Consider the following 25,471-nt stretch of genomic DNA (forward strand, 5'->3'; position numbering starts at 1 on the left):
TACACCTCTATCCACCATGCTCGTTATATCCTCAAAGAATTCCAGTAAATTAGTTAAACATGATTTCCCCTTCATGAATCCATATTGCGTCTGCTTGATTGCACTATTCCTATCTAGATGTCCCGCTATTTCTTCCTTAATGATAGCTTCAAGCATTTTTCCCACTACTACAGATGTTAAAGACCCAGTTGATCCAGTCTCTCCTCATATGTTAGTCCAGCCATCCCTGGAATCAGTCTGGTGAACCTTCGCTGCACTCCCTCAATAGCAAGAACGTCCTTCCTCAGATTAGGAGAGCAAAACTGAACACAATATTCCAGGTGAGGCCTCACCAAGGCCCTGAACAACTGCAGTAAGACCTCCCTGCTCCTCCCCTAGCTATGAAGGCCAATATGCCTTTTGCCTTCTTCACCGCCTGCTGTACCTACATGCCAACTTTCAATGACTGATGTACCATGACACCCAGGTCTCGTTGCACCTCCCCTTTTCCTAATCTGCCGCCATTCAGATAATATTCTGCCTTCGTGTTTTTTCCCCCAAGATGGATAACCTCACATTTATCTACATTATACTGCATCTGCCATGCATTTGCCCACTCACCTACCCTGACCAAGTCACCCTGCAGCCTCTTAGCGTCCTCCTCACAGCTCACACCGCCACCCAGTTTAGTGTCATCTGCAAACTTGGAGATATTACACTCAATTCCTTCATCTAAATCATTAATGTATATTATAAAGAGCTGGGGTCCTGTGGCACTCCACTGCCATTCTGCCTGCCATTCTGAAAAGGACCCGTTTATCCCAACTCTCTGCTTCCTGTCTGCCAACCAGTTCTCTATCCACGTCAGTACATTACCCCCAATACCATGTGCTTTGATTTTGCACACCAATGTCTTGTGTGGGACCTTGTCAATAGCTTTTCAAAGTCCAAATACACCACATCCACTGGTTCTCCCTTGTCCACTCTGCTAGTTACATCCTGAAAAAATTCCAGAAGATTCGTTAAGCATGATTTCCCTTTCATAAATCCATGCTGACTTGGACCGATCCTGTCACTGCTTTCCAAATGCACTGCTATTTCATCTTTAATGATTGATTCCAACATTTTCCCCACTACTGATGTCAGGCTAACCGGTCTATAATTACCCGTTTTGTCTCTGCTTTTTAAAAAAGTGGTGTAACATTAGCTACCCTCCAGTCCATAGGAACTGATCCAGAGTCGATGGACTGTTGGAAAATGATCACCAATTCATCCACTATTTCTAAGGGCACTTCCTTAAGTACTCTGGGATGCAGACTATCTAGCCCCGGGGATTTATCGGCCTCCAATCCCGTCAATTTCCCCAACACAATTTCCCGCCTAATAAGGATATCCTTCAGTTCCTCCTTCTCACTAGACCCATGATCCCTAGTACATCCGGAAGGTTATTAGTGTCTTCCTTCGTGAAAACAGAACCAAACCTATTTGTTCATTTGGTCTGCCATTCTTTGTTCCCCATTATAAATTCACCTGAATCTGACTGCAAGAATCCTACGTTTGTCTTCACTAATCTTTTTCTCTTCACATAGCTATAGAAGCTTTTGCAGTCAGTTTCTATGTTCCCTGCAAACTTCCTCTCGTACTCTATTTTCCCCCTCCTAATTAAACAGTTAGTCTTCCTCTGTTGAATTCTAAATTTCTCCCAGTCCTCAGGTTTGTTGCTTTTTCTAGCCAATTTATATGTCTCTTCCTTGGTTTTAACATTATACTTCATCTGCCATGCATTTGCCCACTCACCTAACCTATCCAAGTCACTCTGCAGCCTCATAGCATCCTCCTCGCAGCTCACACTGCCACCCAACTTAGTGTCATCCGCAAATTTGGAGATACTACATTTAATCCCCTCGTCTAAATCATTAATGTACAATGTAAACAGCTGGGGCCCCAGCACAGAACCTTGCGGTACCCCACTAGTCACTGCCTGCCATTCTGAAAAGTACCCATTTACTCCTACTCTTTGCTTCCTGTCTGACAACCAGTTCTCAATCCATGTCAGCACACTACCCCCAATCCCATGTGCTTTAACTTTGCACATTAATCTCTTGTGTGGGACCTTGTCGAAAGCCTTCTGAAATTCCAAATATACCACATCAACTGGTTCTCCCTTGTCCACTCTACTGGAAACATCCTCAAAAAATTCCAGAAGATTTGTCAAGCATGATTTCCCTTTCACAAATTCATGCTGACTTGGACCTATCATGTCACCTCTTTCCAAATGCACTGCTATGACATCCTTAATAATTGATTCCATCATTTTACTCACGACCGATGTCAGGCTGACCGGTCTATACTTCCCTGCTTTCTCTCTCCTTTTTTAAAAAGTGGGGTTACATTGGCTACCCTCCACTCCATAGGAACTGATCCAGAGTCTATGGAATGTTGGAAAATTAGAGTCAATGCATCCTCTATTTCCAAGGTCACCTCCTTCAGTACTCTGGGATGCAGACCATCAGGCCCTGGGGATTTATCGGCCTTCAATCCCATCAATTTCTCCAACACAATTTCCCGACTAATAAGGATTTCCCTCAGTTCCTCCTTCTTACTAGACTCTCTGACCCCTTTTATATCCGGGAGGTTGTTTGTGTCCTCCTTAGTGAATACCGAACCAAAGTACTTGTTCAACTGATCTGCCATTTCTTTGTTCCCAGTTATGACTTCCCCTGATTCTGACTGCAGGGGACCTACGTTTGTCTTTACTAACCTTTTTCTCTTTACATATCTATAGAAGCTTTTGCAGTCCGTCTTAATGTTCCCTGCAAGCTTCTTCTCGTACTCTCTTTTCCCTGCCCTAATCAAACCCTTTGTCCTCCTCTGCTGAATTCTAATTTCTCCCAGTCCCCTGGTTCGCTGCTATTTCTGGCCAATTTGTATGCCACTTCCTTGGCTTTAATATTATCCCTGATTTCCCTTGATAGCCACGGTTGAGCCACCTTCCCTTTTTTATTTTTACGTCAGACAGGGATGTACAATTGTTGTAGTTCATACATGCGGTCTCTAAATGTCTGCCATTGCCCATCCACAGTCAACCCCTTAAGTATCATTCGCCAATCTATCCTAGCCAATTCATGCCTCATACCTTCAAAGTTACCCTTCTTTAAGTTCTGGACCATGGTCTCTGAATTAACTGTTTCATTCTCCATCCTACTGTAGAATTTCACCATATTCTGGTCACTCTTCCCCAAGGGGCCTCGCACAACGAGATTATTAATTAATCCCCTCTCATTACACAACACCCAGTCTAAGATGGCCTCCCCCGTAGTTGGTTCCTCGACATATTGGTCTAGAAAACCATCCCTTATGCACTCCAGGAAATCCTCCTCCACCGTATTGTTTCCAGTTTGGTTAATCTATATGCATATTAAAGTCACCCATGATAACTGCTGCACCTTTATTGCATGTACCCCTAATTTCCTGTTTGATGCTATCCCCAACATCACTACTACTGTTTGGTGGTCTGTACACAACTGCCACTAACGTTTTTTGCCCTTTGGTATTCCGCAGCTCCACCCATAGAGATTCCACATCATCCAAGCTAATGTCCTTCCTAACTATTGCATTAATCTCCTCTTTAACCAGCAAAGCCACCCCACCTCCTTTTCCTTTCTGTCTATCCTTCCTAAATGTTGAATACCCCTGGATGTTGAGTTCCCAGCCTTGGTCACCCTGGAGCCATGTCTCTGTGATGCCAATCACATCGTATCCGTTAACTGCTATCTGCACAGTTAATTTGTCCACCTTATTCCGAATACTCCTCGCATTGAGGCACAGAGCTTTCAGGCTTGCCTTCTTAACACACTTTGACCCTTGAGCCACCTTCCTCATTTTATTTTTACTCCAGACAGGGTTGTACAATTGCTGAAGTTCATCCATGTGATCTTTAAATGTTTGCCATTGCTTATCCACCGTCAACCCTTTAAGTATCCTTTGCCAGTCTATTCTAGCCAAGTCACGCCTCATACCGTCGAAGTTACCTTTCCTTAAGTTCAGGACCCTAGTTTCCGAATTAACTGTGTCACTCTCCATCTTAATAAAGAATTCTACCATATTATGGTCACTGTTCCCCAAGGGGCCTCGCACAACAAGATTGCTAATTAGTCCCTTCTCAGTCATCATGGCGACTTTAATCTACATATTGATTGGGCTAATCAATTGGGCTGCGGTGGAGGATTATTTCCTGGAGTTTATTAGGGATGGTTTTCTCGACCAATATGTCGAGGAACCAACTAGAGAGCTGGCCATCCTAGACTGGGTGATGTGTAATGAGACGAGCAGGAGGAGGCCCATTCAGCCCCTCGAGCCTGTTACATAGGAACAGGAGGAGGCCCATTCAGCCCCTCGAGCCTGTTACATAGGAACAGGAGGAGGCCCATTCAGCCCCTCGAGCCTGTTACACAGGAACAGGAGGAGGCCCATTTAGCCCCTCGAGCCTGTTACACAGGAACAGGAGGAGGCCCATTCAGCCCCTCGAGCCTGTTACACAGGAACAGGAGGAGGCCCATTCAGCCCCTCGAGCCTGTTCCATCATTTGATTATAACAAGTCTGACCTCTACCAACTCAAGTTACCCGGCCCTGCTCCATATCCCTTGACGCCTTTACCCAACAAAAATACCCATCTCGGTTTTGAAAGCTCCGACTGACCCCCAGCCTCAGCAGCGTTTTATGCGGGGGAGAGAGTTCCAGATCCCCACAGCCCGCTGTGTGAAGACATACTTCCTGACATCACCCCTGAGTGGCCGGGCTCGGACTGTAAGGTGATGCCCCCTTGTTTTGGGCTCCCCCACCGGAGGGAATGGTTTCTCCCGATCTCTCCCCTATTGAATCCCTGTCTCATTTTAAGCACCTCGATTAGTTCATCCCTCAACCTTTGGTACTCGAGGGAATCCAAGCCCACTCTGTGCAGCCTGTCCTCGGCATTTAACCCTTTTTAGCCCCAGCTATCATTCTGGTGAGTCTGCGCTGCTCGCCCTCCGAGGGCAATATATTCTCCCTGAGGGGCAAGGCCCAGGACTGGACTGGATGCAGTCACAGCCGAACGGGGTCTGACCACGCTCCGTACAACTGTAGCCTCACTATACTCCTTTATATTCCCGCCCCCTGAGATATTACGATGGTCGAGCAGGTGGTCTCTGTGTTCGATGGTGGAGGCCGACACCAACACTGGGCCCCTAAAGCTGCCAAAGGCCGAACCCCCAACATCGGGACCCCTGAGAGTGCAGGTCACAGGTCACAGCTTTTCACTCGTGTGTCAGTTTCTCGGTCCCAGACTAACTGTATAACCGTGTTCAGCTACCATCCGACGTGTAGCCACCAGCTGTGTTTCGTGCATTAGTCTATCGCCCATATCTGGGGCTACATGAGCAATGCACCATGGAGAGGGGGTGAGTGGCGACACCGCCCCACCTGCTCCGCCACCAGGAGGCGCACAAGAGCAGCCCCGATGGCCAACTTGCCCACTGAGTGTTGAAATGACTTTTGCTGTGATCCTGGCGGAGTGCAGAGGGAACGGTGGGTGGGGGGGGGCGGTGGAGCGGGAAGTCTCTAATCCTGGGCCGCATCTCCCTGCTTGCACTTTCCAGCTCTGTAAAATCTAATGAATTCCCGGGAATCGGACCATTGGGAATCTGCTGGGTGGAGTGACATTGGCGAGTATTGTGACATCATTTGAATTCAGTTCAAACAGAAAATTTGGGAATTAAAATCTGGATTCAGTTAAACTGTTGGATTGTGCGGGGGTCACTGATGTCCTTTAGGGAAGGGGACCTTACCCATTCTGGTTCTATTTGTGACTCGAATCCCACACTAAAGTGGTTGACCTTTAATTGCCCTCTGAAGTGACCCCGCAAGACCTCCTGCAAACGGTTCAAGATGTCTCCCCGGTTCCTGGGGCCAATATTTATCCCTCAACCAACATTACTAAAACAGATTATCTGGTCATTGCCACATTGCTGTTTGTGGGAGCTTGCTGTTTCCTACATTACAACAGTGACTACGCTTCAAAAAGCATTTCACTGGCTGTAAAGCGCTTTGAGACGGCCCGAGGTCCTGAAAGGCGCTATCGAAATGCAAGTCTTTCTTTACCTGACAGCACAGTGGGAACACCTTCGTCACACGGACTGTTGAAGAAGGCAGCTCGCCACCACCTTCCCAGGGCGGTTAGAGATGGGCAATAAATGCCAATCCTGCCAGCGACGCCCACATCCCAGGAATTTTTTTTGTAAGGCGGTATCTGAAGGGGCAGCAACGCGATCGCAGAGAGACGCCAGCGAGCTCAGCTCAGTTAGAGGGGGCTGCACTTCCCCTCAGTGCTCCGGTGGATTGAAGGGATCAGTCCGATGGGGTTCCTGTCCCTTTCACCATCCCCTGGTGTGTGTGCTGCTCGCGCCCAACTGTGATGCACACTGCGGTTGAGTAGCCTGCTGACCCAACCGGTGTGACGGAGAGCCAGGCGGGCAAAGCTGGCAGCCAGTAACCATAGAACCCGTACCCCAGTGAGAGTCAGTGTGTGTGGGACCCATACCCCAGTGAGAGTCAGTGTGTGTGGGACTGTACCCCTGTGAGGGTCAGTGTGTGTGGGACCCGTACCCCAGTGAGAGTCAGTGTGTGTGGGACCCGTACCCCAGTGAGAGTCAGTGTGTGTGGGACCTGTACCTCAGTGAGAGTCAGTGTGTGTGGGACTGTACCCCTGTGAGGGTCAGTGTGTGTGGGACCCGTACCCCAGTGAGAGTCGGTGTGTGTGGGACTGTACCCCAGTGAGAGTCAGTGTGTGTGGGACCCGTACCCCAGTGAGAGTCAGTGTGTGTGGGACTATACCCCAGTGAGAGTCAGTGTGTGTGGAACCCGTACCCCAGTGAGGGTCAGTGTGTGTGGGACCCGTACCCCAGTGAGAGTCAGTGTGTGTGGGACTGTACCCCAGTGAGAGTCAGTGTGTGTGGAACCCGTACCCCAGTGAGAGTCGGTGTGTGTGGGACTGTACCCCAGTGAGGGTCAGTGTGTGTGGGACTGTACCCCAGTGAGAGTCAGTGTGTGTGGAACCCGTACCCCAGTGAGAGTCAGTGTGTGTGGGACTGTACCCCAGTGAGAGTCAGTGTGTGTGGGACCCGTACCCCAGTGAGAGTCAGTGTGTGTGGGACTGTACTCCAGTGAGGGTCAGTGTGTGTGGGACCCGTACCCCAGTGAGGGTCAGTGTGTGTGGGACCCGTACCCCAGTGAGAGTCAGTGTGTGTGGGACTGTACCCCAGTGAGGGTCAGTGTGTGTGGGACCCGAACCCCAGTGAGAGTCAGTGTGTGTGGGACCCGTACCCCAGTGAGAGTCAGTGTGTGTGGGACTGTACCCCAGTGAGAGTCTGTGTGTGTGGGACCCGTATCCCAGTGAGAGTCTGTGTGTGTGGGACCCGTATCCCAGTGAGAGTCAGTGTGTGTGGGACCCGTACCCCAGTGAGAGTCAGTGTGTGTGAGACCCGTACCCCAGTGAGAGTCAGTGTGTGTGAGACCTGTACCCCAGTGAGAGTCAGTGTGTGTGGGACCCGTACCCCAGTGAGAGTCAGTGTGTGTGGGACTGTACCTCAGTGAGAGTCAATGTGTGTGGGACTGTACCCCAGTGAGAGTCAGTGTGTGTGGGACCCGTATCCCAGTGAGAGTCAGTGTGTGTGGGACCCGTACCCCAGTGAGAGTCAGTGTGTGTGGGACCCGTACCCCAGTGAGAGTCAGTGTGTGTGAGACCTGTACCCCAGTGAGAGTCAGTGTGTGTGGGACCCGTATCCCAGTGAGAGTCAGTGTGTGTGAGACTGTACCCCAGTGAGAGTCAGTGTGTGTGGGACTGTACCCCAGTGAGAGTCAGTGTGTGTGGGACTGTACCCCAGTGAGAGTCAGTGTGTGTGGGACTGTACCCCAGTGAGAGTCAGTGTGTGTGGGACTGTACCCCAGTGAGAGTCAGTGTGTGTGAGACCTGTACCCCAGTGAGAGTCAGTGTGTGTGGGACTGTACCCCAGTGAGAGTCAGTGTGTGTGGGACTGTACCCCAGTGAGAGTCAGTGTGTGTGGGACTGTACCCCAGTGAGAGTCAGTGTGTGTGGGACCTGTACCCCAGTGAGAGTCAGTGTGTGTGGGACTGTACCCCAGTGAGAGTCAGTGTGTGTGGGACTGTACCCCAGTGAGAGTCAGTGTGTGTGGGACCCGTACCCCAGTGAGAGTCAGTGTGTGTGGGACCTGTACCCCAGTGAGAGTCAGTGCCTTGAGGAGTGAAGGCCTAGAAACTGGCTAAGGAAGAGTGTGAAGGTGCATTCAAAGTGTGGAGTGATTCTCACCGTGGTCTCTGTGTTTTACACTCCTGTGTCAGGATGTCTAGATAGGGACAGGAGAAGGCCATACAGTCCCTCCAGCCTGTTCCTTCATTGAATGTGATCACAGCTAGCCTGTGCCTCAGCCGATTGTGTTTTATTTATTTGCTAACTACCGGCAGAGTGTTCTGCAGATAATTTGCGGCCTCAGCCAATTCATTTCCTGAATCTTCCCTCTGGCTCCACAGAGTGTCCCGGATCGCCCGCAACAGCCCATCTCCGCCATGTTCCTCTTCTTCCAGGAGAAGCGCAAGGACAATCCCGACCTGACGGAGAGTGAGCTGACACGGCAGCTGGCCAGGATGTGGAACGAACTGTCGGAGCGGAAGAGGGTAGGGGTCGGATCGCCTGGCGCTGGCCTGCGCCCGCACTCTCCCCTTCGATCGATGCCCCGTCACTCCCTCCAACTCCGCTCCCTTTCCCTCCTCAACCCACTGGAGGACTGTGAAGCCGCAGCCAGATATTTCGCTATTTGCTGCCTTTGTCGGACTGAGATCGGGAACTTTATCAGTTGGAATCGATGTTCCCGGCTCTCAGCGCCCCCCGGGCTGTAATAGGGAGACCCTTCATCTCTTCATCCCTTAATCCCTACTGGCTCTGAGTCCAGTTCACCCTTTCTGCTCTTTCATCCATCGTGTAGGCCAGCCCTGCGGTCCGGTATTCACCTGTCCCTTCACCATCCTCCCCTCTCCTCATCTTCCCCCCTCTTCACCGCCACCCCCACCCCTCTCCACCCCCCTGCCCTTTCCTTCCCCCCATTCCCTCACTCACCCCTCCCCCCCGCCCTGCTACTCCACCCCACCCACCCCCCCGCCCCATGCACACACACACCCTTCCATCTCCCTACCTTCCCCCCTCCCACACCATCCCCACTCCTACAACCTTCCCGCTATCCCCCTCTTGGTGTGGAAGCATGGGGTAAACTGGCGGGAGGGGGGAGTGGGGATTGTGGGGTGGAGGTGAGAGAGGGGGGAGTGAGAATGGGGCAGGAGGCGAGTGAGGATGAGGGGGGAGGGGAGCGTGGGGAGGGGAGCGTGGGTGAAACATAGAAAATAGGTGCAGGAGCAGGCCATTCGGCCCTTCGAGCCTGCATCACCATTCAGTAAGATCATGGCTGATCATTCCCTCAGGACCCCTTTCCTGCTTTCTCTCCATACCCCTTGATCCCTTTAGCCATAAGGGCCATATCTAACTCCCTCTTGAATATAATCCAATGAACTGGCCTCAACAACTCTCTGCGGCAGGGAATTCCACAGGTTAACAACTCTCTGAGTGAAGAAGTTTCTCCTCATCTCAGTCCTAAATGGCTTACCCCTTATCCTTAGACTGTGTCCCTGGTTCTGGACTTCGCCAACATCGGCAACAATCTACCCGCATCTAACCTGTACCATCCCATCAGAATCTTATATGTTTCTATGAGATCCCCTCTCATCCTTCTAAACTCCAATGTATAAAGGCCCAGTTGATCCAGTCTCTCCTCATATGTCAGTCCCGCCATCCCGGGAATCAGTCTGGTGAACCTTCGCTGCACTCCCTCAATAGCAAGAATGTCCTTCCTCAAGTTAGGAGACCAAAACTGTACACAATACTCCAGGTGTGGCCTCACCAAGGCCTGTACAACTGTAGTAACACCTCCCTGCCCCTGTACTCAAATCCTCTCGCTATGAAGGCCAACAAGCCATTTGCTTTCTTAACCGCCTGCTGTACCTACATGCCAACCTTCAATGACTGATGTACCATGACACCCAGGTCTCGTTGCACCTCCCCTTTTCCTAATCTGTCACCATTCAGATAATAGTCTGTCTCTCTGTTTTTACCATCAAAGTGGATAACCTCACATTTATCAACATTATACTTCATCTGCCATTCTTTTGCCCACTCACCTAACCTATCCAAGTCACTCTGCAGCCTCATAGCATCCTCCTCGCAGCTCACACTGCCACCCAACTTAGTGTCATCTGCAAACTTGGAGATATTAACTGAGTTCCTTCATCGAAAATCATTGATGTATATTGTAAATAACTGGGGTCCCAGCACTCAGCCCTGCGGCACTCCACTAGTCACTGCCTGCCATTCTGAAAAGGACCCGTTTATCCCGACTCTCTGCTTCCTGTCTGCCAACCAGTTCTCTATCCACGTTAGTATATTACACCCAATACCATGTGCTTTGATTTTGCACACCAATCTCTTGTGTGGGACCTTGTCAAAAGCCATTTGAAAATCCAAATGCACCATATCCACTGGTTCTCCCTTGTCCACTCTACTAGTTACATCCTCAAAAAATTCCAGAAGATTTGTCAAGCATGATTTCCCTTTCATAAATCCATGCTGACTTGGACCGATCCTATCACTGCTTTCCAAATGCGCTGCTATTTCATCCTCAATAATTGATTCCATCATTTTCCCCACTACTGATGTCAGGCTAACCGGTCTATAATTACTCGCTTTCTCTCTCCCTCCCTTTTTAAAAAGTGATGTTACATTAGCTACCCTCCAGTCCATAGGAACTGATCCAGAGTCGATAGACTGTTGGAAAATGATCACCAATACATCCACTATTTCTAGTGCCACTTCCTTAAGTACTCTGGGATGCAGACTATCAGGCCTCGGGGATTTAGCGGCCTTCAATCCCATCAATTTCTCTAACGCAATTTCCCGCCGAATAAGGATATCCTTCAGTTCCTCCTTCTCACTAGACCCACTGTCCCCTAGTACTTCCGGAAGGTTATTTGTGTCTTCCTTCGTGAAAACAGAACCAAAGTATTTGCTCAATTGGTCTGCTGTTTCTTTGTTCCCCATTATAAATTCACCTGAATCCGACTGCAAGGGACCTACGTTTGTCTTCAATAATCTTTTTCACTTCACATATCTATAGAAGCTTTTGCAGTCAGTTTTTATGTTCCCGGCAAGCTTCTTTTCGTACTCTATTTTTCCCCTCTGAATTAAACCCTTTTCCTCCTCTGTTGAATTCTAAATTTCTCTCAGTCCTCAGGTTTGCTGCTTTTTCTGGCCAATTTATATGCCTCTTCCTTGGATTTAACACTATCCTTAATTTCCCTTGTTAGCCACGGTTAAGCCACCTTCCCCATTTTATTTTTACTCCAGGCAGGGATGTACAATTGCTGAAGTTATCCATGTGATCTTTAAATGTTTGCCATTGCCTATCCACCGTCAACCCTTTAAGAATCGTTTGCCAGTCTATTCTAGCCAATTCACACCTCAAACCATCGAAGTTACCTTTCCTTAAGTTCAGGACCCTAGTTTCTGAATTAACTTTGTCACTCTCCATCCTAATAAAGAATCCTACCATATTATGGTCACTGTTCCCCAATGGGTCTCACACAACAAGATTGCTAATTAGTCCTTTCTCATTACACATCACTCAGTCTAGGATGGCCAGCTCCCTGGTTGGTTCCTCGACATATTGATCTAGAAAACCATCCCTAATACACTCCAGGAAATCATCCTCCACCGCATTGTTACCAGTTTGGTAGCCTAATCAATATGTAGATTAAAGTCGCCCATGATAACTGCTGTATATTTATTGCATGTGTTCCTAATTTCTTGTTTGATGCTGAACCCCACCTTACTACTTCTGTTTGGTGGTCTGTACACAACTCCCACTGCGTTTTCTGCCCCTTGATATTCCGTAGCTCCACCCATACCGATTCCACATCATCCAAGCTAATGTCCTTTCTTACTATTGCTTTAATTTCCTCTTTAACCAACAATGCCACCCCGCCTCCTTTTCCTTTCTGTCTATCCTTCCTAAATGTTGAATGTCCCTGGATGTTGAGTTCCCAGCCTTGGTCACCCTGGAGCCATGTCTCCGTGATGCCAATTACATCAGATCCGTTAACTGCTATCTGCGCAGTTAATTCGTCCACCTTCTTCCAAATACTCCTCGCATTGAGGCACAGAGCCTTCAGGCTTGTCTTTCTAACACACTTTGCCCCTTTAGAATTTTGCTGTAATGTGGCCCTTTTTGTTTTTTGCCTTAGGTTTCTCTGCCCTCCACTTTTACTTTTCTTCTTTCTATCTTTTGCTTCTGTCCCCATTCCACTTCCCTCTGTCTCCCTGCATAGGTTCCCATCCCCCTGCCATATTAGTTTAACTCCTCCACAACAGCATGAGCAAACACTCCCCCTCGGACATTGGTTCCGGTCCTGCCCAGGTGCAGACTGTCCGGTTTGTACTGGTCCCACCTCCCCCAGAACCGGTTCCAATGTCCCAGGAATTTGAATCCCTCCCTGCTGCACCACTGCTCAAGCCACATATTCATCTGAGCTGTCCTGCGATTCCTACTCTGACTAGCACGTGGCACTGGTAGCAATCCTGAGATTACTACTTTTGAGGTCCTACTTTTTAATTTAGCTCCTAGCTCCTTAAATTCATCTTGTAGGACCGCATCTGTTTTTTACCGATATCGTTGGTACCAATGTGCACCATGACAACTGGCTGTTCACCCTCCCTTTTCAGAATGCCCTGCACCCGCTCCGAGACATCCTTGACCCTTGCACCAGGGAGGCAACATACTATCCTGGAGTCTCGGTTGCAGCCGCAGAAACGTCTATCTATTCCCCTTACAATTGAGTCCCCTATCACTATCGCTCTCCCACTCTTTTTCTTGCCCTCCTGTGCAGCAGAGCCAGCCACGGTGCCATGAACTTGGCTGCTGCTGCCCTCCCCTGATGAGTCATCCCCCTCAACAGTACCCAAAGCAGTGTATCTGTTTTGCAGGGGGATGACCGCAGGGGACCCCTGCACTACCTTCCTTGTACTGCTCTTCCTGTTGGTCACCCATTCCCTATCTGGCTGTGTACCCTTTATCTGCGGTAAGACCAACTCAATAAACATGCTATTCACATCATTCTCAGCATCGTGGATGCTCCAGAGTGAATCCACCCGCAGCTCCCGTGCCATAATGAGGTCCGTCAGGAGCTGCAGGTGGATGCACTTCCCGCACACGTAGTCGTCAGGGACACCGGAAGCGTCCCTGACTTCCCACATAGTACAGGAGGAGCATAACACGTGTCCAAGCTCTCCTGCCATGACTTAACCCCTACATAAACTTTAATTTGGCAACAACAATGCTAAATGTTACTTACTGATAAAGAAAAGAAAAGGAAAAACTACTCACCAATCACCAGCCAATCACTTTCCCCCTTGGCTGTAACGTCACCTTTAGATTTCTTCCGACTTATTTTTGCCTTCTCCCTGCTGCAGCTGCACCGACTGGCCTTTATAGGCCTCTCGACGTCACACTCCGCCTCCTCGACTCCCCGCCGGGAAAGGGGGCTGGGGAGGGTGAGGGACAGGGGAGATGAGGGTAGGGGAGATGGTGGAGGGGAGTGTGAGGGGGAGTGGGGAGTGGGCAGGGGAGAGTGGGGGAGAGGGAAGCGAAGGGCGGGGAGGGTTGAGGGGGAGGGGTGGGGAGAGAGATGGGGGAGTGAGAGGGATATCTCCGTGCCGACTTTGCCCTGCTCTGGTCGCTGATTATCGGATCTCTTCATTTCACCGTTTACCAGGAAAAGTACAAGAAGATGGAAAGGACCTTGAAGGCAGAACACGAGCAAAAGATGCAGAACTTCCTGAAGGAGAAGAAGGAGGCGGGGAGCACGAGGAAAGGGAGACTGCCCGAGTCGCCCAAAACGGCCGAGGAGATTTGGGAGCAGACGGTGATCAGAGATTACATGGCAAAGCACCGGGTGAGTGACCCTGGGCCCAGCTGATCGGCTTCAGTTTTACGTTTCTGTTCTCGAGATGTGGGTGTCGCTGGCAAGGCCGGCATTTATTGCCCGTCCCTAGTTTCCCTGGAGAAGGTGGTGGTGAGCCGTCTTCTTGAACTGCTGCAGTCCGTGTGGTGAAGGTGGTCCCACAGTGCTGTTAGTGACTTGCATTTTTATAGCGCCTTTCACAACCGCAGGACGTCCCAAAACGTTTCACTGCCAATGAAGTACGTTTTGACATGTAGTCACTGTTGTAATGTGGGAAACACGGGAACCAGTTAGCGCACAGCAAGCTCCCACAAACAGCAATTTGATAATGACCAGATAATCTGTTTTAGTAATGTTGGTTGAGGGACACCGGCTCTTCAAGATAGTACCATGGGATCTTTTATATCTACCTGAGAGAGCAGACAGGGCCTCGGTTCAATGTCTCATCTGAAAGACGGCACCTCTGACAGTGCGGCGTTCCCTCAGCACTGCACTGGGAGTGTCAGCCTAGGTTTTGTGCTCAAATCCCTGGAGTGGGCCTTGAACCCACAACCTTCTGACTCAGAGGCGAGAGTACTGCCCACTGAGTCACGGCTAACATCCAAGTAGGGAGTTGCTGGATAGTGAACAGCGATGATGAAAGAACGGCGATATATGTCCATTTCGGGAGGAGGGGAGTTGACTTGGAGGGGATCCTGGAGGTTCCCACAGCATTGTTGCTCTTGTCCAGTCGGTCGCGGGGGAGGGAGGTGCTGTCGGAGTAACCTTGGTGACAGGAATAGTCACCTGATCTTCAGTGAAGGAGTCGGATTCATGGTTTTCTGAGGCTCCCTCTATCTGACAGGCACCAGACATGCATTGTTCCTCTTCTATATCTATTCCTAATATATTCAAAAGCTTGTATCTGCCCAAGCTTCATTTCACCATTCCCGTTTGAAATTCTTATATTCATAAAGTAAACATTGGTCCCCTGGAGGATGAGACTGGGGAATTAATAATGGGGACTAGGGAAATGGCGGATACTCTGAACAAATATTTTGTATCGGTCTTTAGTAGAAGACACTAAAAAATCCCAATAATTGATAATCAAGGAGCTATTGCGGGTGGTAACTTAAAACAATCACTATCACTGGAGATAAAGTACTCGGTAAACTAATGGGACTAAAGGTGGACAAGTCCCCTGGACCTGATGGCCTGCATCCCAGGGTCTTAAAAGAAGTGGCTGCAGAGATAGTGAATGCATTGGTTGTAAGCTACCAAAATTCCCTGAATTCTGGAGAGATTCCAGCGGACTGGAAAACCGCAAATGTAACACCCCTATTTAAGAAAGGAGGGAGACAGAAAGCAGGAAACTATTAACATCTGTCATTGGGAAAATGCTGGAGTCCATTATTAAGGAAGTAGTAGCAGGACATTTAGAAAATCATGATGCAGTCGCGCAGAGTCAGTATTGTTTTATGAAAGGGAAATCATGTTTGACAAATTTGCTCGTGGTCTTTGAGGATGTAACGAGCAGGGTGGATAAAGGGGAACCAGTGGATGTGGTGTATTTGGATTTTCAGAAGGCATTCGATAAGGTGGCACACAAAAGGTTACTGCACAAGATAAGAGCTCACGGGGTTGGGGGTAATATATTAGCATGGATAGAGGATTGGCTAACTAACAGAAAACAGAGAGTTGGGATAAATGGTTCATTCTCTGGTTGACAATCAGTAACTAGTGGGGTGCCGCAGGGATCAGTGCTGGGACCCCAACTATTTACAATCTATATTAATGACTTGAATGAAGGGACCGAGTGTAATGTAGCCAAATTTGCTGATGATACAAAGATGGGTGGGAAAGCAAGTTGTAAGGAGGACACAAATAATTTACAAAGGGTTGTAGACAGGCTAAGTGAGTGGGCAATAATTTGGCAGATGCAGTATAATGTGGGAAAATGTGAGGTTATCCACTTTGATAGGAGAAATAAAAAAGCAAATTTTAATTTAAATGGGGAGCGATTACACAATACAGTGGTACAGAGGGATCTGGAGGTCCTTGTACATGAAACGGAAAAAGTTAGTCTGCAGGTACAGCAAGTGATCAGGAAGGCAAATGGAATGTTGGCCTTTATTGCAAGGGGGATGGAGTATAAAAACAGAGAAGTCCTGCTATAACTGTACAGGGTATTGGTGAGGCCACACCTGGAGTACTGTGTACAGTTTTGGTCTCTGTATTTAAGGAAGGATATACTTGCATTGGAGGCTGTTCAGAGAAGATTCACTGGGTTGATTCTGGAGATGAGGGGGTTGACTTATGAAGAAAGATTGAGCAGGTGGGGCCTATACTTATTGGAGTTTAGAAGTATGAGCGGTGATCTTATTGAGAAATATACGTTTCTGAGGGGGCTCGACAGGGTAGATGCAGAGAGGGGGCATAGTTTCAGAATAAGGGGTCGCCCATTTAACACAGAAATGAGGGACATGAATCTTTGGAATTCTCTACCCCAAAGAACTGTGGAGGCTGAATCTTTGAATATATTTGTGGAGATAGAAATTTGTATGATAAGGAAGTCAAGGGTTATGGGGAGCGGGCGGAGAAGTGGAGTTGAGTCCATGATCAGATCAGCCATGATCGTATTAAATGGTGGAACAGGCTCGAGGGGCCGTATGGCCGACTCCTGCTCCTATTTCTTATGTTCTTATAATAGAAAGTGACCGTGGGAACTTGTCACGCAGTGCCTCCACTGGCCAGAGAGTGTCATTACAGTGTGATGCATTTACATAAACACTTTCCATTCTCAATGTGAACGGGGGGTTTATAATGGAAATATAAATATGAGAACAGAGAGTGTGACTTTCAGATGGGGTGTGTGCCATGAACTGATTTTCCCCTGGCCTCTTGCCCCACTTCACTTGGTCTTCACTCTGTGTGTAACCCCACAGGAGTAACCTAATAAGGTCTTCCATACGGTGCACACATCCGGTGCCCCTCGCTCCCGGTGCCCCTCGCTCTCGGTGCCCCTCGCTCCCGGTGCCCCTCGCTCCCGGTGCCCCTCGCTCCCGGTGCCCCTCGCTCCCAGTCCCTCTCTCTCCCAGTCCCTCTCTCTCCCAGTCCCTCGCTCCCGGTGCCCCTCGCTCCCGGTGCCCCTCTCTCCCAGTCCCTCTCTCTCCCAGTCCCTCGCCCCTGGTTCGATGCCCCTCACCACCGGTACCTCGCTCCCGGTTCGATGCCCCTCACCACCGGTACCTCGCTCCCGGTTCGATGCCCCTCACCACCGGTACCTCGCTCCCGGTTCGATGCCCCTCACCACTGGTACCTCGCTCCCGGTTCGATGCCCCTCACCATCAGTCCCTTGTCCCCGGTTCTATGCCCCTAACCACCAGTCCCTTGTCCCCGGTTCTATGCCCCTAACCACCAGTCCCTTGTCCCCGGTTCTATGCCCCTAACCACCAGTCCCTTGTCCCCGGTTCTATGCCCCTAACCACCAGTCCCTTGTCCCCGGTTCTATGCCCCTAACCACCAGTCCCTTGTCCCCGGTTCGATGCCCCTAACCACCAGTCCCTTGTCCCCGGTTCTATGCCCCTAACCACCAGTCCCTTGTCCCCGGTTCTATGCCCCTAACCACCAGTCCCTTGTCCCCGGTTCTATGCCCCTCACCACCAGTCCCTCGCTCCCGGTTCGATGCCCCTCACCACCAGTCCCTCACTCCCGGTTCGATGCCCCTCACCACCGGTACCTCGCTCCCGGTTCGATGCCCCTCACCACCGGTACCTCGCTCCCGGTTCGATGCCCCTCACCACCACTCCCTTGTCCCCGGTTCGATGCCCCTCACCACCAGTCCCTTGTCCCCGGTTCGATGTCCCTCACCACCAGTCCCTTGTCCCCGGTTCGATGCCCCTCACCACCAGTCCCTTGTCCCCGGTTCGATGTCCCTCACCACCAGTCCCTTGTCCCCGGTTCGATGCCCCTCACCCCCAGTCCCTTGTCCCCGGTTCGATGCCCCTCACCACCGGTACCTCGCTCCCGGTTCGATGCCCCTCACCACCAGTCCCTTGTCCCCGGTTCGATGCCCCTCACCACCGGTACCTCGCTCCCGGTTCTATGCCCCTCACCACCAGTCCCTCGCTCCCGGTTCGATGCCCCTCACCACCAGTCCCTTGTCCCCGGTTCTATGCCCCTCACCACCGGTACCACGCTCCCGGTTCGATGCCCCTCACCCCCAGTCCCTTGTCCCCGGTTCGATGCCCCTCACCACCGGTACCTCGCTCCCGGTTCGATGCCCCTCACCACCGGTACCTCGCTCCCGGTTCGATGCCCCTCACCACCGGTACCTCGCTCCCGGTTCGATGCCCCTCACCACCGGTACCACGCTCCCGGTTCGATGCCCCTCACCACCAGTCCCTCGCTCCCGGTTCGATGCCCCTCACCACCGGTACCTCGCTCCCGGTTCGATGCCCCTCACCACCGGTACCACGCTCCCGGTTCGATGCCCCTCACCCCCAGTCCCTCGCTCCCGGTTCGATGCCCCTCACCACCAGTCCCTCGCTCCCGGTTCGATGCCCCTCACCACCGGTACCACGCTCCCGGTTCGATGCCCCTCACCACCAGTACCTCGCTCCCGGTTCGATGCCCCTCACCACCGGTACCTCGCTCCCGGTTCGATGCCCCTCACCACCGGTACCATGCTCCCGGTTCGATGCCCCTCACCACCGGTCCCTCGCTCCCGGTTCGATGCCCCTCACCACCGGTGTTGCAGCCACTGTGAGCAGTGCTGGTAGATCAAGAGTCAAAAAAGTGTCCTGGCCTGAAACTGGTGCTTTGTAAAAGCAATGAGTTCAAACTCTATGTAGTTCTCAGTAGAATTGAGTCTCCAGTCAGTGTGGGGCCAGGGTCTCTGTCCCATTCTCAAGCTCCAACCCTCTGCCTCTTTCTCACCACCTCACCTGATCAACAGAGGACAGAGAGAGTGGGAGGGGCAGAGAGGGAGACAGAGAAGGAGGGAGGGAGGGAGGGAGAGAGACACAGACAGAGAGGGAGAGAGAGAATGTGACACGGAGAGATAGAGAGAGAGTGTGACAGAGAGATGGAGAGAGAGAGAGAGAGTGAGTGTAACAAGAAAGAGAGAGAGAGTGACAGTGACACAGGGAGATAGAAATATAGGAAATAGGGGCAGTAGTAGGCCATTCGGCCCTTCGAGCCTGCACCACCATTCAGTATGATCATGGCTGATCCTCTATCTCAACACCATATTCCCGCTTTCCCCATACCCCTTGATGCCTTTTGTTTCTAGAAATCTACCTATCTCCCTCTTAAATATATTCAGTGACTTGGCCTCTACAGCCTTCTGTGGTAGAGAATTCCACAGGTTCACCTCCCTCTGAGTGAAAACATTTCTCCTCATCTTGGTCCTAAATTTCCTGCCCCGTATCCTGAGACTGTGACCCCTTGTTCTAGACTTTCCAGCCTCCGGGGAAACATCCTCCCCGCATCCAGTCTGTCCAACCCCATCAGAATTTTATACGTTTCAATGAGATCCCCTCTCATTCTTCTAAACTCTCGTGAATACAGGCCCAGTCGACCCAATCTCTCCTCATACGATAGTCCTGTCATCCCAGGAATCAGTCTGGTGAACCTTCACTGCACTCCCTCTATGGCAAGTATATCCTTCCTTAGGTAAGGAGACCAAAACTACACACAATACTCCAGGTGTGGCCCTGTATAACTGGAGTAAGACATCCTTGCTCTTGGTAACAGTAAAAGGGAATATTATTTGAATGGGGAGACGCGGAGAGAGAGAGAGAGTGTGACGCGGAGAGAGAGAGAAGAGAGTGTGACACAGCGAGAGAGAGTGTGACAGAGAGAGAGAGAGAGAGAGAGTGTGACGAAGAGAGAGAGTGTGTGAGATGCAGAGAGAGAGAGACACAGAGAGAAGAGAGAGTTTGACACGGAGAGAAAGAGTGTGACACGGAGAGAGAGAGAGTGTGACATGGGGAGAGAGAGAGTGTGAGAGACACGGAGAGAGAGAGAGTGTGAGACACAGAGAGAGAGAGAGAGATTGCGACACGGAGAGAGAGAGAGAGAGTGTGACACGGAGAGAGAGAGAGGGAGAATGTGATACGGAGAGAGAGAGGGAGAATGTGACGGAGAGAGAGAGAGAGAGTGGGACGCGGAGAGAGAGAGTGTGACACGGGGCGAGAGAGAGTGTGACACGGAGAGAGAGAGAGAGTGTGGCACGGAGAGAAAGAGAGAGAGAGAGAGTGTGACACGGAGAGAGAGAGAGAGAGTGTGACACGGGGAGAGAGAGAGAGAGAGAGAGTGTGACACGGAGAGAGAGAGAGAGAGTGTGGCACGGAGAGTGAGTGTGACACGGAGAGAAAGAGAGTGTGACACGGAGAGAGGGAGAGTGTGACGAAGAGAGAGAGTGTGTGAGATGCAGAGAGAGAGACACAGAGAGAAGAGAGAGTTTGACACAGAGAGAGAGAGTGTGACACGGAGAGAGAGAGAGTGTGACACGGAGAGAGAGAGTGTGAGAGACACGGAGAGAGAGAGAGTGTGAGACACAGAGAGAGAGAGATTGCGACACGGAGAGAGAGAGAAAGAGAGTGTGACACGGAGAGAGAGAGAGGGAGAATGTGATACGGAGAGAGAGAGGGAGAATGTGACGGGGAGAGAGAGAGAGAGATTGTGACACGGAGAGAGAGAGAGTGGGACGCGGAGAGAGAGAGTGTGACACGGGGCGAGAGAGAGTGTGACAGAGAGAGAGAGAGTGTGGCACGGAGAGAAAGAGAGTATGACATGGAGAGAGGGAGAGTGTGACACAGCGAGAGAGAGGGAGAGTGTGACACGGAGAGAGAGAGAGAGAGAGAGAGTGTGACACGGAGAGAGAGAGAGAGAGTGTGGCAGGGAGAGAGAGTGTGACACGGAGAGAAAGAGAGTGTGACACGGAGAGAGGGAGAGTGTGACACAGCGAGAGAGAGAGGGAGAGTGTGACACGGAGAGGGAGGGAGAGTGTGACACGGAGAGAGAGAGATTGACAGAGAGAGGGAGAGTGGGACGCGGAGGGAGAGAGAGAGAGTGAGTGTGACGCGGAGAGAGAAAGTGTGACACGGGGAGAGAGAGAGAGAGAGTGTGACACGGAGAGAGGGAGAGTGTGATACGGAGAGAGAGAGAGAGAGAGAGAGTGTGACACGGAGAGAGAGAGAGAGAGAGGGAGAGTGTGACACGGAGAGAGGGAGAGTGTGACACAGCGAGAGAGAGAGAGAGGGAGTGTGTGACACGGAGAGAGAGGGAGAATGTGACACGGAGAGAGAGAGAGAGATTGTGACAGAGAGAGAGAGTGGGACGCAGAGGGAGAGAGAGAGAGAGAGAGAGAGTGTGACACGGGGAGAGAGAGAGAGAGTGTGACACGGAGAGAGAGAGAGTGTGACACGAAGAGAAAGAGAGTGTGACACGGAGACAGGGAGAGTGTGACACGGAGAGAGAGATAGAGAGAGAGAGATTGTGACATGGAGTGAGAGAGAGAGAGAGAGAGAGAGAGAGAGTGGCGCGGAGAGAGTGAGATTGTGACACGGAGAGAGAGAGTGTGTGACACAGAGAGAGAGAGAGGGAGAATGTGACACGGAGAGAGAGAGAGGGAGAATGTGACACAGAGAGAGAGAGAGAGAGATATTGTGACACGGAGAGGGAGAGAGAGTGTGACATGGGGAGAGAGAGAGAGAGAGTGTGACACAGAGAGAGAGAGAGAGAGAGTGTGGCACGGAGAGAGAGAGAATGTGACAGAGAGAGAAAGAGAGTGTGACACGGAGAGAGGGAGAGTGTGACACAGCGAGAGAGAGCGAGGGAGAGTGTGACACGGAGAGAGAGGGAGAATGTGACACGGAGAGAGAGAGAGAGTGGGACGCGGAGGGAGAGAGAGAGAGAGAGAGAGTGTGACGCGGAGAGAGAGAATGTGACACGGGGAGAGAGAGAGTGTGACACGGAGAGAGTGTGACACAGAGAGAGAGAGAGAGAGAGAGAGAGAGTGTGACGGAGAGAGAGAGAGTGTGACACAGAGAGAGAGTGTGATACGGAGAGAGAGAGTGCGATACGGAGAGAGAGAGAGAGATTGTGACGCGGAGAGAGAGAGAGAGAGTGTGACGCGGAGAGAGAGTGAGAGAGTGTGACGCGGAGAGAGAGTGTGACGTGGAGAGAGAGAGAAGAGAGTGTGATAGAGAGAGAGAGAGTGTGACGAAGAGAGAGAGTGTGTGAGACGGAGAGAGAGAGAGTGTGACATGGAGAGAGAGAGAGCGAGACACGGAGAGAGAGAGAGCGAGTGTGATACAGAGAGAGAGAGAAAGTGATGGAGAGAGAGAGTGTGAGACACGGAGAGAGAGAGTGTGAGACACAGAGAGAGAGAGAGTGAGACTGTGACACGGAGAGAGAGAGAGTGTGACACGGAGAGAGAGAGAGCGAGTGTGATACAAAGAGAGAGCGAGTGTGATACAGAGAGAGAGAGTGTGAGACACAGAGAGAGAGACACGGAGAGAGAGAGTGTGTGACACGGAGAGAGAGAGAGTGTGACAGAGAGAGAGAGAGAGAGATTGCGACACAGAGAGAGAGAGTGTGACACGGAGAGAGAGAGAGGGAGAATGTGATACGGAGAGAGAGAGGGAGAATGTGACAGAGAGAGAGAGAGAGAGAGAGTGGGACGCGGAGAGAGAGAGTGTGACACGGGGCGAGAGAGAGAGAGAATGTGACACGGAGAGAGAGAGAGAGTGTGGCACGGAGAGAGAGTGTGACATAGAGAGAGAGAGAGTGTGACACGGAGAGAGGGAGAGTGTGACACAGCGAGAGAGAGAGGGAGAGTGTGTCACGGAGAGAGAGGGAGAGTATGACACGGAGAGAGAGAGATTGACAGAGAGAGTGGGACGCGGAGGGAGAGAGAGAGAGAGAGTGAGTGTGACGGGGAGAGAGAGAGAGTGTGACACGGGGCGGGAGAGAGAGAGTGTGACACAGAGAGAGTGTGACACGGAGAGAGAGAGAGAGTGTGACACGGAGAGAGAGAGAGGGAGAGTGTGACACGGAGAGAGAGAGAGAGAGAGATTGTGACAGAGAGAGAGAGTGGGACGCGGAGGGAGAGAGAGAGAGAGAGTGAGTGTGACGGGGAGAGAGAGAGAGTGTGACACGGGGAGGGAGAGAGAGAGTGTGACACGGAGAGAGTGTGACACGGAGAGAGAGAGAGAGAGAGTGTGACACGTAGAGAGAGAGAGGGAGAGTGTGACACGGAGAGAGAGAGAGAGAGAGATTGTGACAGAGAGAGAGAGTGGGACGCGGAGGGAGAGAGAGAGAGAGAGTGTGTGTGACGCGGAGAGAGAGAGTGTGACACGGGGAGAGAGAGAGAGAGTGTGACACGGAGAGAGTGTGACACAGAGAGAGAGAGAGTGTGACACGGAGACAGGGAGAGTGTGACACGGAGAGAGAGAGAGAGAGATTGTGACACGGAGTGAGAGAGAGAGAGAGAGAGAGAAAGTGGCGCGGAGAGAGAGAGAGAGATTGTGACACGGAGTGATAGAGTGTGTGACATAGAGAGAGAGGGGGAGAATGTGACAGAGAGAGAGAGAGATGTTTTGACACAGAGAGAGAGAGAGTGGGACGCGGAGAGAGAGAGTGTGACACGGGGAGAGAGAGAGTGTGACACGGGGAGAGAGAGAGTGTGACACGGAGAGAGAGAGAGTGTGACACGGAGAGAGAGAGAGTGTGACACGGAGAGAGAGAGAGCGAGTGTGATACAAAGAGAGAGCGAGTGTGACACGGAGAGAGAGAGAGTGTGACACGGAGAGAGAGAGAGAGAGAGTGATACAAAGAGAGAGCGAGTGTGATACAGAGAGAGAGAGTGTGAGACACAGAGAGAGAGACACGGAGAGAGAGAGTGTGTGACACGGAGAGAGAGAAAGTGTGACACGGAGAGAGAGAGAGTGTGACAGAGAGAGAGAGAGAGAGAGAGATTGCGACACAGAGAGAGAGAGTGTGACACGGAGAGAGAGAGGGAGAATGTGATACGGAGAGAGAGAGGGAGAATGTGACAGAGAGAGAGGGAGAGTGGGACGCGGAGAGAGAGAGTGTGACACGGGGCGAGAGAGAGAGTGTGACACGGAGAGAGAGAGAGAGAGTGTGGCACGGAGAGAGAGTATGACATGGAGAGAAAGAGAGTGTGACACGGAGAGAGGGAGAGTGTGACAGCGAGAGAGAGAGAGGGAGAGTGTGTCACGGAGAGAGAGGGAGAGTATGACACGGAGAGAGAGAGATTGACAGAGAGAGTGGGACGCGGAGGGAGAGAGAGTGAGTGTGACGGGGAGAGAGAGAGAGTGTGACACGGGGAGGGAGTGAGAGTGTGACACGGAGCGAGGGAGAGTGAGAGTGTGACACGGAGAGAGAGAGAGAGGGAGAGTGTGACACGGAGAGAGAGAGAGAGAGATTGTGACAGAGAGAGAGAGTGGGACGCGGAGGGAGAGAGAGAGAGAGAGAGTGTGTGACGCGGAGAGAGAGAGTGTGACACGGGGGGAGAGAGAGAGAGTGTGACACGGAGAGAAAGAGAGTGTGACACGGAGACAGGGAGAGTGTGACACGGAGAGAGAGAGAGAGAGATTGTGACACGGAGTGAGAGAGAGAGAGAGAGTGGCGCGGAGAGAGAGAGAGAGATTGTGACACGGAGAGAGAGAGTGTGTGACATAGAGAGAGAGAGGGAGAATGTGACAGAGAGAGAGAGAGATGTTTTGACACAGAGAGAGAGAGAGAGTGGGACGCGGGGAGAGAGAGTGTGACACGGGGAGAGAGAGAGTGTGACACGGAGAGAGAGAGAGTGTGACACGGAGAGAGAGAGAGAGAGAGCGAGTGTGATACAAAGAGAGAGCGAGTGTGATACAGAGAGAGAGAGTGAGACACAGAGAGAGAGACACGGAGAGAGAGAGTGTGTGACACGGAGAGAGAGAGAAAGTGTGACACAGAGAGAGAGAGAAAGTGTGACACGGAGAGAGAGAGTGTGACAGAGAGAGAGAGAGAGAGAGAGAGAGATTGCGACACAGAGAGAGAGAGTGTGACACGGAGAGAGAGAGAGGGAGAATGTGATACGGACAGAGAGAGAGGGAGAATGTGACAGAGAGAGAGAGAGAGAGAGAGTGAGACGCGGAGAGAGAGAGTGTGACACGGGGCGAGAGAGAGAGAGAGTGTGACACGGAGAGCGAGAGAGAGAGTGTGGCACGGAGAGAGAGTGTGACATGGAGAGAAAGAGAGTGTGACACGGAGAGAGGGAGAGTGCGACACAGCGAGAGAGAGAGAGGGAGAGTGTGTCACGGAGAGAGAGGGAGAGTATGACACGGAGAGAGAGAGATTGACAGAGAGAGTGGGATGCGGAGGGAGAGA

General features: G+C 51.3%; 1 protein-coding gene across 4 annotated transcripts in view; it reads left to right on the top strand.

The window, feature by feature from the left end:
• LOC139278421 (nucleolar transcription factor 1-like) overlaps positions 1 to 25,471 on the top strand; it is a 117,945-nt gene that overhangs the window by 45,414 nt on the left and 47,060 nt on the right. For all 4 annotated transcript variants that reach the window (XM_070897179.1, XM_070897199.1, XM_070897191.1 and 1 more), the window contains 2 exons: positions 8,564 to 8,707; positions 13,904 to 14,083. In XM_070897179.1, the coding sequence (XP_070753280.1) occupies positions 8,564 to 8,707; positions 13,904 to 14,083 (324 nt within the window). The remainder of the gene's footprint in view (positions 1 to 8,563; positions 8,708 to 13,903; positions 14,084 to 25,471) is intronic.

Source organism: Pristiophorus japonicus, chromosome 1, assembly GCF_044704955.1.
Source record: "Pristiophorus japonicus isolate sPriJap1 chromosome 1, sPriJap1.hap1, whole genome shotgun sequence".
Classification (NCBI taxonomy): domain Eukaryota; kingdom Metazoa; phylum Chordata; class Chondrichthyes; family Pristiophoridae; genus Pristiophorus; species Pristiophorus japonicus.